Source organism: Ambystoma mexicanum, chromosome 7p, assembly GCF_040938575.1.
Source record: "Ambystoma mexicanum isolate Mex_15411 chromosome 7p, UKY_AmexF1_1, whole genome shotgun sequence".
In the NCBI taxonomy this organism is placed as follows: domain Eukaryota; kingdom Metazoa; phylum Chordata; class Amphibia; order Caudata; family Ambystomatidae; genus Ambystoma; species Ambystoma mexicanum.
This window is the reverse complement of record NC_090939.1, coordinates 704747210-704763838: the sequence shown is the minus strand read 5'-3', so window position 1 is coordinate 704763838 and position 16629 is coordinate 704747210. Positions and strand designations below refer to the sequence as shown.

Sequence of the window (16629 nt, the reverse complement as noted above, 5' to 3'; positions counted from 1 at the left end):
TCAGTTGATGACACACCTAGCAATGTTTTGCTGAGGACAAAAAACTGAACTATTGTCCCATATTGCCCTAGATAGTAATCCAGAAAAAATTACTTTCGCATTTGGAAGGATCTTCATTACGGCTTGAACCAAGCGTTCCAAATCAGCCAACAAAGTAGGGGCACTGACATTGCCCAAATGGAAAGCACCATAGTGCAAAACTACCACATGCGGACTGTTCATCGTGGCCATATCCTCACAAACTTGTACAATTCCCTGTACATTGCAATCAGGCACAGTGCTCCACACCACCTCCACTCCTTTCACATCAAAGTTATTTGCAACATGCCTGCATTCAGCATACTGCTGTAAACCATGCACAAACATATCTCCAAGCACCAACACCCTGACCTTCTCCACTTCTGCCACCTTCACCACACAGAGTCTCTTTCAACACAAATCCACAACCTCGACATCTGATTGGCTGATCCGTACAGTCTTCTTTCCATGTTGGATTTCCTGGAAAAACCCAGATGTAGCACGCCCTGTCCACGAACAGCCGCGGTGTCCGCGGACCGCGTCCACTTTACTCTTTGTGCCATTCCCTCATTGCATACAGCTAAGCAATCACACAATACGAATAACGTCCTCAGAACACCCCCATTTTGTGAATTTTCGAACATTTCAGGACAATTATCATTTCATTATTCAACATATTAACATTACAAATATTATACTTTCATCTTGTACTCTGCACACAATGCTATGTTTCTCCATTAGTAGCTCAGTATACTAGATAGAATCCCATAATACAATGCTATTTATATCAATGCATCGTTCAAAGCACTAATAACGGTATGATATTTATTGCAATATCCTTGACACTTTTTTCGCAACATTATAATAAAAATCCCTAGTACACAAATTCCATGAAAAGTACATACACATGTGATGTCATCAGTGATTTCATCAATGACATTTGCGATGTCATCTTTGATGTCCTGGGTGTTAGTCTTAGCAGTGCACGGTGGTGGCGCGAGTTATTTTTCATAGCTTACCATAACTTGCAATTTTCAGGGGTCGTTCGGCTGTACTTAAAACCATAACGTCCTTTAAACAAACTTTTTTTAATATCATGCAAACAATATACAAACATGGCGTGCAAAAACCAACTTCTCACAGATGGCTTTACACAGAATGTTGCAAAGTAAGAATTTATGCTCGTTCACAGTGAAGGTCAGCTGCTTCCATTTTTTTCTCGGGCCCCGGAGAGGCTCACGAAGCGGACTATAAGGTTGTATTGTGTTTTGACCTTGACAGACAGAGATTGTGATGAAAGACTTCTCTTGAAGGAGTGTTGCTAAAACGTGAGAGAAGATAAGGATGAAATTTATGAAACAAAACCACTTTTGTATATTATATCACTTTGAGAAAGATCGTTGGCACACGCAGAGTCGTATTTTGGGACTGCACTACACTTGGACAATGGAAAATGCAATTATAATGTAAGTAACCCTTTAGATTATTTTATACCGAATATAATAACAATAGCGTGGAATTAAAGCCCGGTCAAGTTGTACTTGTTCGTTCAATGTGGCATATTGATTTCTACCGTGCACTATCACCGCCGAATTGATCCCCTGTCATTTAGAGTGCTCTGAAAAAGGCAGACGACACAGGATGGGTTAATAGAAATAATTTAACCGGTCTGTAGCCGGTCAAGTGCTCTACTCGCTGTGCAACTTCACTGTAGCCGGTCAAGTGGCACAGCGAGTAGAGGGCTCACTTTGACATCAGTGCACAGCTTGCTAACGCAGGTTCGAATCCCGGCATGGCCAAACTCAGCCTTTCATCCTTCCGTGGTCGATAAATGAGCACCACACACCGTGGGTAATAATAAGCAGCGCTGAGATACCTGACGGTTCTTAGCGCTATATAAATGCGAAAATATTATTATTTTATTATTAACAAACTCCGTTGCACTATCTTCGCTAGCAAATAGTTTCACGCCCTAATAAATAAAATGAATATTTTTAATAAAGATCGGCTGGTGAGACTAATTTATGTTTTTTAAAACAGGTACATTGCCCCATTTTGCCAATGTCACGATTTTCAGACTCCAGCGGATGGATTGTTCAACTGCCAGGTGCAGCCCCATGTAAGCAACTTCATGACCCTCACCATTTTATGGGACAATCGCCAAGGACCAATATGCCCTTACGCAGTACTAGCGGCTAGAAGCAACATACCAACCATTATGGTGGTCTAATACCTCGTTGTTGGAGCAACCTTCCGATTATCAGTGCGACCATTTACTGCTTTTATCATAAACCAACAGCCTATCTACCGCAAAGGAACTGCGCGTGGCTCAAAATAAACTTTTGCTGATTGACAGCAGAGACAATTGCAAATCGCTGAATATTCACTAAACATTTCATGTGAAATAAATGTACTTTACCAAATGTACAATCCTGCTGTTTACTTTTAAACCACAGTTTCATATTCTGAATTGTGGCACACTGTGTTCTAAGCTGATCTAACACCCTCTGTACCGCAAAGGAACATCGCTTGGCTCAACATGAACTTTTGAGGATCGACAACAAAGACAAATGCAAATCGCTGAATATTCTCTAAACATTTGATGTCAAATAAATGTACTTTACAAAATTGACAATCTTGCTGTTTGCTTTTAAATCACAGTTTCATATTCCGACTTGTGGCGCGCTGTGTTGTGACATAATGTGTGTTGTCTTCCGGGTTCTGTGTAAAGACGCGTAGGACTGGAGACGACTGGGCGCATTTGATGACGCACCCTGTAACGTCACGGAGAGAGGCGGGGAATATGAATGCTTTCATAATGTCAGGCTTAGGGGCGGGAGATATGATTTAGTGTCGCAAAAGCAAGTCAGCCAGGTCAATAGCGCCAGTCATAGGATTATCACATAATGTCGGCGCACACCAGCCTGATTTATCGTTTCTTTAGTGGACAAAATGTCAGGTGAGGCCCATAGGAAATTGTACTATCAGCGGACAAAAGGATGGTTCGTAGAACACTTTCAACCTGACAACGAACAATACAAACAACGTTCTCAAAACACCCCCATTTTGTGTAATTGCAATCATTTCGGGACACCGCGAGTGTTCCTAGAACACATTCAACTAGACAGATTACAATACGGACAGCGTCCTGAGGACGCCCCCAGTTTGTGTATTTACGAACAATTAAGTACACCGCGAGTGTTCATAGCTCATTTTTACCTTCCTTGCGAACAAAAATGACACATACTCTGTCCTCTAAACACCCCACCATTTAGTTTATTTACAAAATGTCAGAACAGCCGTGTTCTCCGCGGACAAATCGAACGCAACAAAAACATCTAGCACATAACAAAAAAAAAACATTGAACCTATCTCATACTCCCCCACACTCCCCAAACACTCTTACACACCAACACAGGGCACTAAATACAATTTTTTATCCACGTTTCACCGCGCTCTACGCGGTCGACGGCGAATACAAGATGGCGGGTGCCACAGAAAATCTGACGCGCTCCACGCCCCTCGCCGTCCAATCAGCGAACACGTCAAATGTCCGCGGACATGAAGCAAGGGTACGGGCCAATCGGGGTGCTGTCCGCGGAGCGAACAGGGAAGTCCGTCTGCGAAGCGAACACAGATATCACTAATTTTTTTGCCTTACATTTTGGTCATTTTTTAAAAAACTACTGGACGGATTTACACCAAATTTGCAAAAGCACGCTTTCGGGACCAGGCCGCCGCTCCTGCCGCAAATTTGGTGTAAATCCGTCCAGCGGTTCGGGCTGTAGCCGTGCGCAAAGTTTTTTCCCATTCAGTCTATGGGAAAAAAAAATGTTTTGGGACCCCCCCCTTTTAACTTTCCCCCCCCTGAACGAATCCTCACCAAACTTTGCGAAAGAAATCAGAGTGGGTCATAAACTTTTTCTGCAAAGTTTGGTGAGGATTCGTCCAGGGGGAGCGAAGTTATAAGCCGCCCAAAAAGTGCTCTTCCTATGGAAACACCAACTTAACTATAACTACATGGCCGCTACCGCGGCCAATGTAATATATATATATATATTTTCTTTTAAGCCCCCCCCCCCAAAAAAAGAATTAGATGAGTTTTCTATTCGATAACATTTCCGATGAGAAAAACCAAACAAGGGTTAATCCCGTGAAGAATGTGACGTTGTACACTTTTGGTCTTCCTTGCCTGTAAGATGTCTGAGGAAAATGTCAGAGAAGGCTGCACAGGTACCCCACACTCACCCCTAGTCTGTGCAGCTCCGGTGTGTGCCCTCTGTGGCCACACAAGCAATGGCACATTGTCCTGTCTCTGTCTAATGCTAAACCAGCTAAGACATTGAATTTAAACAGGGGATGTGCAATACAAAGAAGAAACTGGTCATACTCTGAGAAATGAGCAAACCGGCATCTGTGGGGACAGGATCAGCCATTTTATAAATGCCTGGGCTACTGGGTAATCTGGGTCTACGGCTGAAGAATACTACTTGGAAGAGCGTCTTATAATTATAAACCCAAGTCTCTATTACAACTGCTTGGATCCTATTGCACACTCTGTAGTATTGTTAGTGTGTAGAACTCGCTTCTCACGCTCTCACTTCCTCTTCACGAACAGGCTGCTATTCATTCATAATTCATTATCCTACTATTGTTAAACATCTGGAGACAGGATGGCTGTGTGCAGTTTTTATGGTCGAAGGACCATGTTCAATGAGACAAATAAATACAAAACACAAACAACAATGATGTCCTGTTTCGATGAGGGTTACCAAAGCCTGGCTGCCCTGAGTATGGAGTAGTCGTGGACATGGCTGATGCACCGGCAAAATTAGTATTCATCCAGCAATGCCATTATCCCCACTCTACTCTCTAGCAATGGTGTTTGACTCACAATAGGAGAAAGTGTCACCAAAGTGACGAAGTTAAATAAAAGGCATCGGTTGCATGGTTTTAAAGAACCCCAACTATTTATTTTGCTATACACATTAATGAACAAATGCTATGTGTATGTTTAAGTGATAGTTCACGGTTTAAACACTCATCCCTAAGATAGGGCCAGCATGTACTTTGCATGTTGAACTCCAGGCAGGACAAATCCAGCATTCTTCTGAGGATGAAATATTGAGTGCCATTACATTTGGTGACAATACCACCTACTGATACACCACTTATAAGTGGGACGAATCTGGCATTGAGCTAGAGAAAAACGTGATGAATTATTATAACTTGGTGTATGTACCAAGTTAGGTGTATGTGCTTGTGTCAGGCCTAGAACGATACTATGTTCCTCATTCTTAATGTCTCAAGGCCTTGTAAGAATGTTCTTGTATGTTCTCTTGCTTCCTCCCCTGCCTTGAAGCGCTTTGAAAAACATTGGGCCTCATTATGAGTTTGGAGGTAGCCATGGTGCTATTAGCGCCATGGCTGCCTCCAAACTCGGGTCTGGGTTCCTTGAATGAGGCATTACCGGCCATTCCAACCTTGGAGGACCCGGTAATTCCTCATTCAAAATACCCATCCCCATTCCCATTCGAGCCCCCATAGGGCTCAATGGCAATGGGGAGGGAGCTAATAACGGGCCCGTTAGTATCGGGCCCATTATTTGCTGCCTGGTTCTTTAGCGACTACCGCTAAGGGACCTCATAATGCGGCGGTAAGGGGTTAACGGCACCGGCATCCCTAACGGCGCCGTTAACCCCTTACTGCTGACCTCATAATGAGGGCCATTGTGTATAGGCGCTATACAAATAAACTATCAATATCAATATGTCAGCTAATAAATATGACTTCTGTACTCACAAAGACTTCTTTCGATGTATGTTGTGGTCTTCTGCCCCAAATAAAATCCGGTTAGGAGGGGATATTCTACTTTACATGGAACATAGCACTGCCTCTCCTCATTGAAGCACTGACGAGTAATGGATGGAATGGAAAAGCTTTCAATTAATCATAAACACAGGCAATTGCTCTTGCTCACTCGCTTCCTCCACGTGATTGCAGAAGGGGGAAAAACAGATGCAAATCATGCTTAGTCGTCCCACAACAAAAGGGGCAGTTCCTCCCGTCCTGCTGGCCCTCTCCTCTTCCAAATCTCCTCTTCCAAATCTTGTCAGTGTCCAAAATGAATGAACAAATACATACATCAATGAATACATGAATGAATGAATTGAGAAGTTGTGCGTCACAGGAGCAGAAAAGACATTATTGGCTTTATTGCAGATTGTTATAGGTACTTTGTTTCATAGCCTTGGACTGCAAAGCAGATGCATCCATTTAAGCTCAAATGAGTTTTGGCGAGTGGAGAAAAACCTTGCAAACCAGTGCCATTTAGTGAGGGAAACAGGTGTCTGAGAGTGTGGTAGAGGAGAGATGGCATATGAGGAAGGATACATACATGTATTTTTTTTCTTTATTATGAACTCACCCACTCAATGTTCAGGCTACGCTATGACCTTTATGCATCACATCCTTTCACCACCCCAGTCATGCCCAAAGGAGTCTCCTTTAAATGAAATGCATTCCCTCCTTGTTTTTCTGAGCCAGGCATGTCACCTCCATAGCAGAGTGACGAGGGAGTGGTCAAGGGACTCAATCCTCTCACCTGCAGCTGACTCTTCTCTGTGCCTTCCACTACTGCAGGAGCGCTGGCAGAGAGCTAAAACTCTCTTGACAGACCTAAACATCACCCCTTCTAAAGATGTAAAGGGCATAAGGGATTATTTGAACACATCACATGCAAACATGCAGAGAGTATACAAAGGACCAAGATGCAGTGTCAGGGAATAAATGGCACTTTCACACGAAGGGACAACCTTACCATCAACCCCCTTGAGATGCTTTGACCAATTAGACACTGCAAAGCCCAGATCAGATTTTAAGATCATAACAGTTCCCAGGTTCCTCATTGAGTTGCAGGACATTGCTCAGAAGAGAGTACAGACAAAGTCCTGTTTACATTTACTCATCTGCTCCTTGATCACTGGGAGTGGTGTCCTTCTTTTAGTGTAACCAAATCTTACTTCAGCTTCTCAACCTTTGCTAAGATAACATGGCCTGCGGAATTAATAATTCTCCTTGCTCAGGGTCATTCCACAATGCTGCAGCACAGGTAACGCCCAATTCAATCTTCAATCTTGTGCTTCTATTGAAGCACCAAACACCAGAACATCATCTTGAAGTAATTTTATCTCCGGCAGCCCGTTGAACAGATGGTACATCACATGCTGGAAAGCAGCCAACGCATATATTGTATACAATTTTGACTTCATGAATATGGGTCATTGGTTTGGATGCACGTGCAATTGAATTTGATGATACGCTGACTTTAACTCCAGTAAGGAGAATATATTTATTTTGCCAACTCTGGATAACATTCCAGTAATATTTGGAAGTGGATGTTGGTCGAGAATAATGCGTCGGTTCAAAGCTCTAAGGTGTTCACACATGTGTATCTTTCCAGTGGGTTACTCACCACTGCCAATGGTAACACCGTCTCTGACTCCCGAGTCCACCCATTAATGCCATTTAAATCTGGATTGTGTAGCTCTTCCTTGTCATGCTGCCTCATCGTGAGGTGCACTGACTTGTCTTTGTGCGCCAATGCAATGGAATTCTTTTGCAATGTTGTTCTCTGACTCAATCCATTGAAGCACTCAATCTCATTGTGAAGTGCATCAAGATTAGAATCAGTCTTCGCCTATTGGGAGACAATGAAAATCTCAACAGCACTTCTCTAACCTCTTTATGTGGAACCACCTTAGTGGTTCAGTCGAACCCATAACTAACACATAAATGCTCCCTTGGGCATGTCTCCCTTTGAAGTCAAACCTGGTCCAAAACAACCCTACTTTCGGGATGCATCTGCCCCCATGTGCATGTAATTAAGGTGTACATAATGTTTCATCATAATGATCCCTATGTCAGTCTTGGGACTCTCCTTCTCTTTGCCGCAAAGGGCATTTCGCACTTCCAGAATTATGTCCTGATCATCTAATGACAACTCCTCTACCCTTTTAGGCCCACTCTGTAGAACTTTTCTAGATGACCCTTGCATCGTGAACAAGACCCATAGGGCTGTACAGTCTTTACTAGAGGCAAGTTGGTATAAAGTATCACAGTGATGGGACCTTTTCCTCCTCTGCCTGCTGTCACGGTTTTATCACACGGCACACTCCAGCCAATGACTCCTTCCCCGACAATGAATGTGGCGCACAATAAAGCGCTTTTTATTTTTAATAAACCACAGATTCTTTTTTTGAGTAGGCATCCAACCCGTCTCGCACCCAACCTCCACAAACACCCTGTGTCACAATGGACTAGGAACCAGGCCAGAGTTTATAAATAAGATATTTATACATGTATTATTTAATGAAAAAGGAAAACAATAAATATACTGCAGTCACCAAAATTGTGGCAACACAAATGCAATATCCTATTTAGAGCGACCAAGTAGAAATGGGCGGTTACACACACTTTCGTTATAATGACACACATGAAAATACAATCGGTTGAAATGGACCGTTACACTAACTTTTGTTTTAATGACAAAACAGGAAAATACCATCACTTTGAAATAGACTGTTACCCTTGCTTTTGTTTTAATGACAAAACAGGAAAATACCATCACGTTGAAAGTGATAGCGCCACAGTTAAAGCACTACCCCCTGCAACACTCACCCCCAAACATCAATTAAACTTTATTCCTTTGAATGGAAGGCAGTAGCAAGGAGTAGGAATAGAGAGAAAAACTTGGATTTGGGGTAAAGTCCACCACCCCAATATGGGAAGCCAGTAAAAAAAAGTCAAAACCCGTTTTTGGAGCAAAATGGCAGAATGGGATTTTGATTCTTACTCACAACTGCTAGGGGAAAGAATGAAAGGAAAGTTGTATTGCTTACACTTTAGGAGATAGGGAAAGTTTAGGGATTACTAATCAGCACACCAGGGCAAAAATAGAAATGAAATGGGAAAATCGGTTTTGGGAGAAAGTGAATGCAAAGGGAAAATACAGTGGTAATTGAAATTCGTTTACACTGGGTTTACAATGACAGTCAGGTCAGGGAAGGGGTTTAGCTCACAATAGGAACATCGGTTTTCAATAACAAGGACAGAGGCACATACAGGTAAATGTCTAAGCAGAAGGGATTGCTCACAATGGAACAACAGTTTGGGTTTTAATAGGACAGATGCAACTACGAATTTGTTGGGTAATGCACCCAATACACGGACACATTCGGTTTTCAGTTACAAGGAGACTAATTCTTATGAGACAATACTTTAATGGCTAGAATAATTAAATACAACACCAGGTAAATGATGGTTAATTTCGAATTTCAACTATCTTGTACCTTGAATTTCAATGAGGGAATTAATTGATTCACTTAAAAATATACTAAGAATTTACACAAACACAGAGAGGTTTTTCAAAGGAGATCTGCTAACATAGACAGGCTAATAATAGATTCTTCTATGAGGAGGTGACTGAATTACACTGGCAATGTGGGGGTTTCAATGGGGTTTTCAATAGAGGAAATATTGTATGCAATGCTAAAAAATGAAGGGCTTATGCAATTTAGGTCTGCGGTATATGCTACTTACAAAGCAAGCCTTGGTTTAGGATTCAGGACAGCCGGCTGGATCTCAGGACACTCTGGACAGCTAGGGCAAGGGGTCTGGTCACTGCACTCTCAAAGATGGTAAGGTTCAGCATCCTTCTCTCCGATCTCCCAGATTTTGGTGTGTCTCCTGTGACCGAGTACAGCCCCCCCTTATATAACACAAATAACATCACTAACTTTATAATCTAGGGGGAGTACCCTGTAATTATCCCTGCTGCAAGGATTTGACAGTTTCACTCTGTCTCTCTGCCCCCAGTCATGATTGCTTCAAGGGAAGAGAGCACCATCTGTCTTTTTGCATTTATTACAATTCTTTGTTCTCATGACCACTTTTTGGCAAAAACCAGTAATGTTTCATAACTTCATACTTATACTAGCCCTGGCCATGTGACATGTGCGGTTTCAGTTGCTCATAGGGAATTAGGTAAGCTGATGGCCAACTCTGTACGAGGTAGCATGACCCTTTGGCACATTTTTGTCATTTTCATAAAATGTATTACAGTCATGACTCTGCAAATGATCCAGCATGTTCCTAATTTCATCTTACATCTTTTCATCAACTGTAATATTTGTCACCTGTTCAGATCAGCCAGAAACTAGTCTTAACTGGCCATTTCAGTCCCCAAAGTCCTAGGGAAATGCAATTAGTCTCTCGAAAACCGCCTGGAAATTACATGAAAAAATAGCATAAAATGAAACTGATTCTTATTCTGATTGCTGTGAAAATGCCTAAAATGAAAACAGTCTTCTAATGTAACTTGGGAGTGTCTTCTTCCACCTGGGGGAGGGCCGCTGCCTCCCCCCACAGCCATCTGTCTCCTTGGGCTCAGCCTGTAACCAGACTTGTTTTTATAAGCTTCTTTTAAATGGTGTGGGTTCTTTAGAAGGGGGTGCAACAAGGAGCTCACACCTCATGGTCAAGGTCTACCCACAATTTGCCTCCTTTGAAATCTTTGGGCTCCTGCCTTCATGTCTGCAGAGCAGGGAATTATGACGCCCTCTCCAGCATCACATTTTATTGCAGGATGGTTATAAGATATGTGTGATAGCCCGTGGGAGTGGGGCTTTGTCGTCATGAGTTCCTACCTTCATGCCAGAACTGGTTTTTCCTGTAGTAAGGGTGTATTCAAAGGTGACTGGAGTTTTGTGGATTGGAACATAATCTGCATACGCTTTGGGCATCCCCTACATGATATTTCCCTGACATTTTCTGCGTGAGCAATGCTATCTTTCCACTGTGGCTTTTAAAGCCGTTTTTCTTTTCACACGCGTGCAGGCTTTTTGCTTCTAATGTTTAAAATCCTGTCTTGCAGGTCACAGGATTCTTTGATTGATTTCTCCTTTTTGAGTACGTCTGCGTTTGCTGTTGGTCCATTGATAATGAGGGGTAGGCTCCCTTTTCCCATGGTTCTTTAATTTGACATGAACACAAAGAACAAGACAAGCCATTTTTCGCTTGCATTGTTTAAAGGGCTGCTGTTCATGTGAAAGGGAAAAAAAGCCATTTTTCTTTGTAGCATTGACATTGCCCCTCGTTTGAAATAACAGTAAAGCAGGGCTGTTTTTGGTTGCAGTTTATAACGTCATTCAGGTGAAAAGAAAGTAAAGCAAGGCTATTTTTTTGTTGTTGCAATGTAGAACGTCTTGTCATTCAGATGAAGTAAAAGCAAAACAAGGCCGTTTTTGGTGGCAATGTTTAAATGCTGCTGTTCAGGTTAGAGGGGCTTCTGTCTAGGGCCTTTAAATTTACCCCACACTGCGGTATCTCTTTATCCTTGTTAATTTACCTATATAGACTGGTCTAGCATAACTCACCTGTTCTGACGCCTCACCTATAGAGCCTATACACCTCGAGTCCTGGCAAGCTCAGGACCAACGTCTGGAAATATCCGTCCGACTTTGAGTGACTTCAGTAAAAATGAAGAGTGATGGTGAGAAGGTTTCAAATGAATCATAACCGCAGGCATTTATGGGATTTTTTGTGGTGTTATGCAGAAGGGATGACACCTAGCAGTTTAGGCTGAATGCTTTGGGATCGGATCAAGTCAGATACGCATGTGATCATTCCTTTCTGTAATGGTATATATAGCAGCTAAAAAAAAGGATGGTCTGATGGGTTGCGCGGCGCAATGGCAGAGTTTATGATTAATTCAAAGCTTTCCAGCCAACAACCTTCAGTGTTGCTAATGTCACCCTAAGTGGGACCGATATTCTCAGATGTGGGGCCCGACCCTGCTCTGCCTAGAGATGCAGAAAGTACCTCACTGACAATGTCCCATGAGGCTGACACATGCCTGGGGTTGCTTGCTATGTTGTGAAGAAGGAATGTAATCTACCAAGTAGGCTGGGATGAACACATCTTTGTCCAGCATCACAACATTCTCCATTGTTCACACACCCTTAGTTTTCTACTTTGATAATTTGCAGAAAAGAAAACCTTTGTTATTTAGAAGTCCACATGTTATTTTTTAAAAAGCATTGATCTATTTTCTGTCCTCTAATTCTCCATGCTTTTGTTAGGTAGTTAGCTACCCTGAAGATAACACAGCTGACCCCACAAGTACAACATCAAAAAAGTGCTTTATGGGGAGTTCTTATATTTCGAGAAGAAAAAATTCCGTGTTGGCCAATGATTTTTACCTTTATTATAAGTTGGACACATAAGAAAAAAAGGGCATTAAATCTTATTTGGCAAATAACCGGGAAGGGCATCAGTTACCATTTGGGGAATGTTTAGTCCACTTAGAAATGAAACTGTTGAATGGCAATATGCCCATTCACACCTTGAAAAAGCCAATCAAATCTAGATCACATGATCTCCAAAAGTGTTCTTTACTTCTAAGTAAGTACTTAAGGACTCATTTAGAATTTGGCAGTGTGGTAAAAATAGTGGTGGTATTTGGAGTACCAGCACTTTTACCGCAATGCCAAATTCAAATTGAAACACGAAAATTACACCTAGTTTATGTGTGGAGAAAAAGTCCTCCATGCAGAACCACTACCACATACAGCAATTACCACACACGCTAATTACTACATGTAGTAATTGCTTATCTAGATGGAGTCCTATGGGGAATAACTGATGGTTCAGCATAACTCTGAATCATGGGACGCTTCCTGTTAGCACATGCTTAACTCATGACATACCGGTAATTGAGTTTAAACTTTTAATGTAGCCTTTAGTATATCACTAGTCTATCTACCAACCATCCACTCTTTGTATACTTCTTTGAGTACAAATTATGGGAAAGGGGCATTGAAACCTCAGAAAGCGTGCAAGGAAGGATGTTATTGCTTAAGTAATATGCTGTACTGGTGCTTTGAATTATCAGTGATTGCATGATTATGAAGGCTAGTAATTTTCTACTTATGTTTTTCGAACGCTACAAATGTTTCCAATCATTACTGTAATGCATGTCATGATATTTGACCCGAGTTTATCTGCTGCCCCCCCACTCGAGCAAAGCAATGCAAATGTGTGTTTTGTAGTATTTCGGGGAAGTGTGCTTAGACTCATGTCCCAGTCCTTATCATGGAACACAATTTTCCCATAAACTCACCTTGACTTCGATCTATTGCAGAATGAAGCAGGGGCCGAATGGACTGTATTTTACAAAAAATCCAATGAGGAGGCAAGCAAGTACCCAACGGACCAGATAACGAACCAGGACATCAAACTGCAAATTCTTGCCCTTGGGGAGAAAGGGTCATCTGTCTTACCGGAAGACAAATACAACCGTGTAAGTCACTACCAGTGCATGACATGTTCCCTTTTGCAGAATAACTTACTTGTTTAAATGTTTATTGCTGGTGCTATCCATTGAAACTTCTACATGCATCCTCTCCAAAATGTCACTAGCGCTACAGGAAATCTTTATAAATGCAAATCAAACATTTGAAAGTTATAATATGACCGTATAAAAGCTGTGGGAGACTCATATCATTCAAAAAGACATGGGCCTCATTAGGAGTTTACTGGTAATTCAGTGATACATTTGCCAAATTACCTCTAAACTCGCCACTACTGTTACCGCCACTTGCTTCCATGGAGTTACCACAGGATTACCACAGGTTTACAAGTGGTGGTATGACTGTGTAATTCCCCAGGGATTCGATAAAGATTTTGTGTGGATTTAGCACAGGCGGAATTACTGTGCTGTAAATCCACCAATTTTTGGAGGTCAAGTGGAGGACCTAAATCCAGTAACACATTTGTGGAATTTCCATGCAGTAAATCCACCCTCCAAAAATCAGCAGATTTTCTGCATGGTTATTCCGCCAACAGTAAATCTGCCAAAATTATAATTTGGTGGTGTAGGAAAATCTAAGGTAATTCCAGTACAGTCAAAAAAATTGAAGGGAACGGAATCAGCATCACATTTTACCCACACTGCAATCTCGTTATGAGGTTCAAAGGTTCAGCTTTTCAAAAATGTACGCAAGAGAAACGGGGGTTAGCTTGTGAGCATCTCGGATGTGTATCTATTTCCTTATCACCTGATTCTCAAAGCATAACACTGGAGCAAATGTGGATGTAATTTGAGCATCTTTGAGATGTTCACATAGAAATGTGAAGCACAACGAATTGCTCAAGAGCATCTCAGAGATGCTCCAATCAGATTTGTGCATTTTTATTAATGCAGGGTTGCCCCCCCACATTTCCCCTAACAGCCCCCTGCATTTATATATACCCTTACCCCACTCCACATCTATTTTTTTTTTAAAAAAGGTGCAAAACTCCTGCATTCATTCGATTTTTTTAATTCAGTGTTTTTGGCCTCAGGATTTTCGCATTCATTTTTTGGGGGATTACCTATTTATTTTGTCTGAGTTGGTACCTTGGTAGAATTGATATTTAAAAGACCTTCTTGAAGATGGCAGATGGATTCCTTATTCCAAATTGTTTGAATGGCATGACTTACAAGACTGCACCTACATGGAACACCAACAATTAAGATGACTTCTAACCAAAGAAATATGCTAGACACCCTATCTCTTTCACCAGAATGAACCCTGGTCACAAATCAAACTTTGTGTGACTTCTGTCCATCCAGCTGCGGTGACTGGCAAGCAAGATACAGAATTTCTAACAATATGGGCTAGAGAATTGTGAGAAAACCTGGGATCCGGATGCTGGAAGAGGTGAACGGATGTATTGAAGAAACTTCAGTGATAAGATATATTTTGAAAATATAAAAAAGATAAAGGAACACTAAGTCATATAATTTGTTTCTGCAATATGTGAGACAAGCGTGGTATCAAGAGAGACTCAGACTCAAAAGTATTCGTTTTGGCGGGTTAGGACTTCTTCAACAGTGGCCTTTGAAATGGGGGAAGTGATGCTCTTGCTTATTTAAATCCTGATCCTTAGTCTGAAAAAGTTCGGAGCTGGTATCAGATTCCTGTTCCGAATGTAATTGCCTTTTAGGAAGCTGCTCATAATGGTAGAATGGGGGCTTAGTTGAGATAGCTGCAAGGTCTATGATGGTTAATCCTTGGCCTGCAAATGCTGCATCTAAACCCGCTGGATCGGATATAAGCATGGGGTTAACTAACCTTCAGCGTAAGAAGGTCCCACTGTTTTAAAAGACATGTAAACAAGGGAATGGTATCAAGGAGAAGCTCATTCTGAAAAAATAAGTCCTGATCTTTTACAGGGATACTGGTTTTGCCAAAAATGGATTGTTTTATTACTACGATTCGATCTTGGTCTTCTGCCTGTACAATAACATTCTCCCCATGGGGTGAAACTACTGTGAGAAGCATAAGGGTCTCAACTTCTATCAGTTGAACTGTATCACACCTAAGTCTATAGGGATGGTTCTATCAAATGATATTTCTAACGGCCGTCGTTTACTTATTGCCAAAAACAAAAGTCTGTCTGTGTCTAAAGCTGTGCTTGCCCTCATGCCCAAAAAAAATTGATGGGAATTCTTTTTGAAAAGCAAAAATAGTAAATTAACAAAATTGGCAAAACCCAGGGTTGGTTTCAATTAGTATTTTCACCAGGTGTCATTTGGTTAATGTCACAAAGATGTGTTTGAGTTCCTCTGGATTCCCTTCCCCAAGCTTTAGCTTAGTCAGTTTACTTTCTTTAGTGGGCATCTTAGGGTTCCCTTCCCCAAGCTTAGGCTTTTCCAAGTTTCCACCAGAAAACACAAAGTAGCACTTCCCTTCAGTGGGCCTCTCTGGGCTTCCGTCCCCAAACTTAGGCCTTTTCCAGCTTTCAAAATGCAAAACACTAAGTATCACAGTTCCTTTTTGATTTCTCCGGGTGCCCTTCGTCAAGCTTAGGCCCCTCTATTTCAAATACCAATCTGTTTGTTCAGGATGCACCTTTTCCCTGCATCTGTGCCTGTGGTAGAGTCAGAGGCTTTCTTGAACGCCAGGCTCTTCTCTGTCCCTCGGCGTGACCACTCTGACCCTCTTGCCCCTCTCTTTGCTTTTATGTGCTTCTTTCCCTTTTGTTGTGCACAATTTCACTGTCCTTTTTCCTCTTCTGCCTGCTGTGCCTCTAGAACGTTTATTCTACTTTCTCATACACCTCTGTGTCTGTTTCTTTTTCTTTGGGTCATTGGAACCCTTTCCAGTTTATTCTTGCCTTTTGTTCATCATGCACCCTTTTTCTTTCCTTTCTGGCCTCTGACACCTTTTTCACAGGCTTCCAGCCCCCTTTTCATTCACCTTCTTCTACTGTACAATTTCACCTTCTGTATCTTATACACACACACACACACACACACACACACACACACACACGTGCCTTGCCAGTTTCGCACTTCACGCTATTTCTTGTATCAATGTCATTGCACTCTGAATTCTTCCCTTTACTATCATTCGAACACTTTCACAAACACAATCCTCTTTCTTACATGTTTACGATGTTTACTTTGTATCACGCTCTTCACAACCTGGCTTCAAAATGTATTCAGACTCACCGGGCTGACTTCTGCGTTTCGGATTTCAGGGGGCACTTTCTTTCCGAGGTCTG

The 16629-nt window shown here is 41.9% G+C and overlaps 1 protein-coding gene across 1 annotated transcript in view; it reads left to right on the top strand.

Annotated features, from left to right (window-relative positions):
- The window catches only part of ACE2 (angiotensin converting enzyme 2), a 475687-nt gene that overhangs the window by 53651 nt on the left and 405407 nt on the right, over window positions 1-16629 (top strand). The window contains exon 2 of the mRNA XM_069635599.1: window positions 13220-13378. Coding sequence (XP_069491700.1) covers window positions 13220-13378 — 159 coding nt within the window. The remainder of the gene's footprint in view (window positions 1-13219; window positions 13379-16629) is intronic.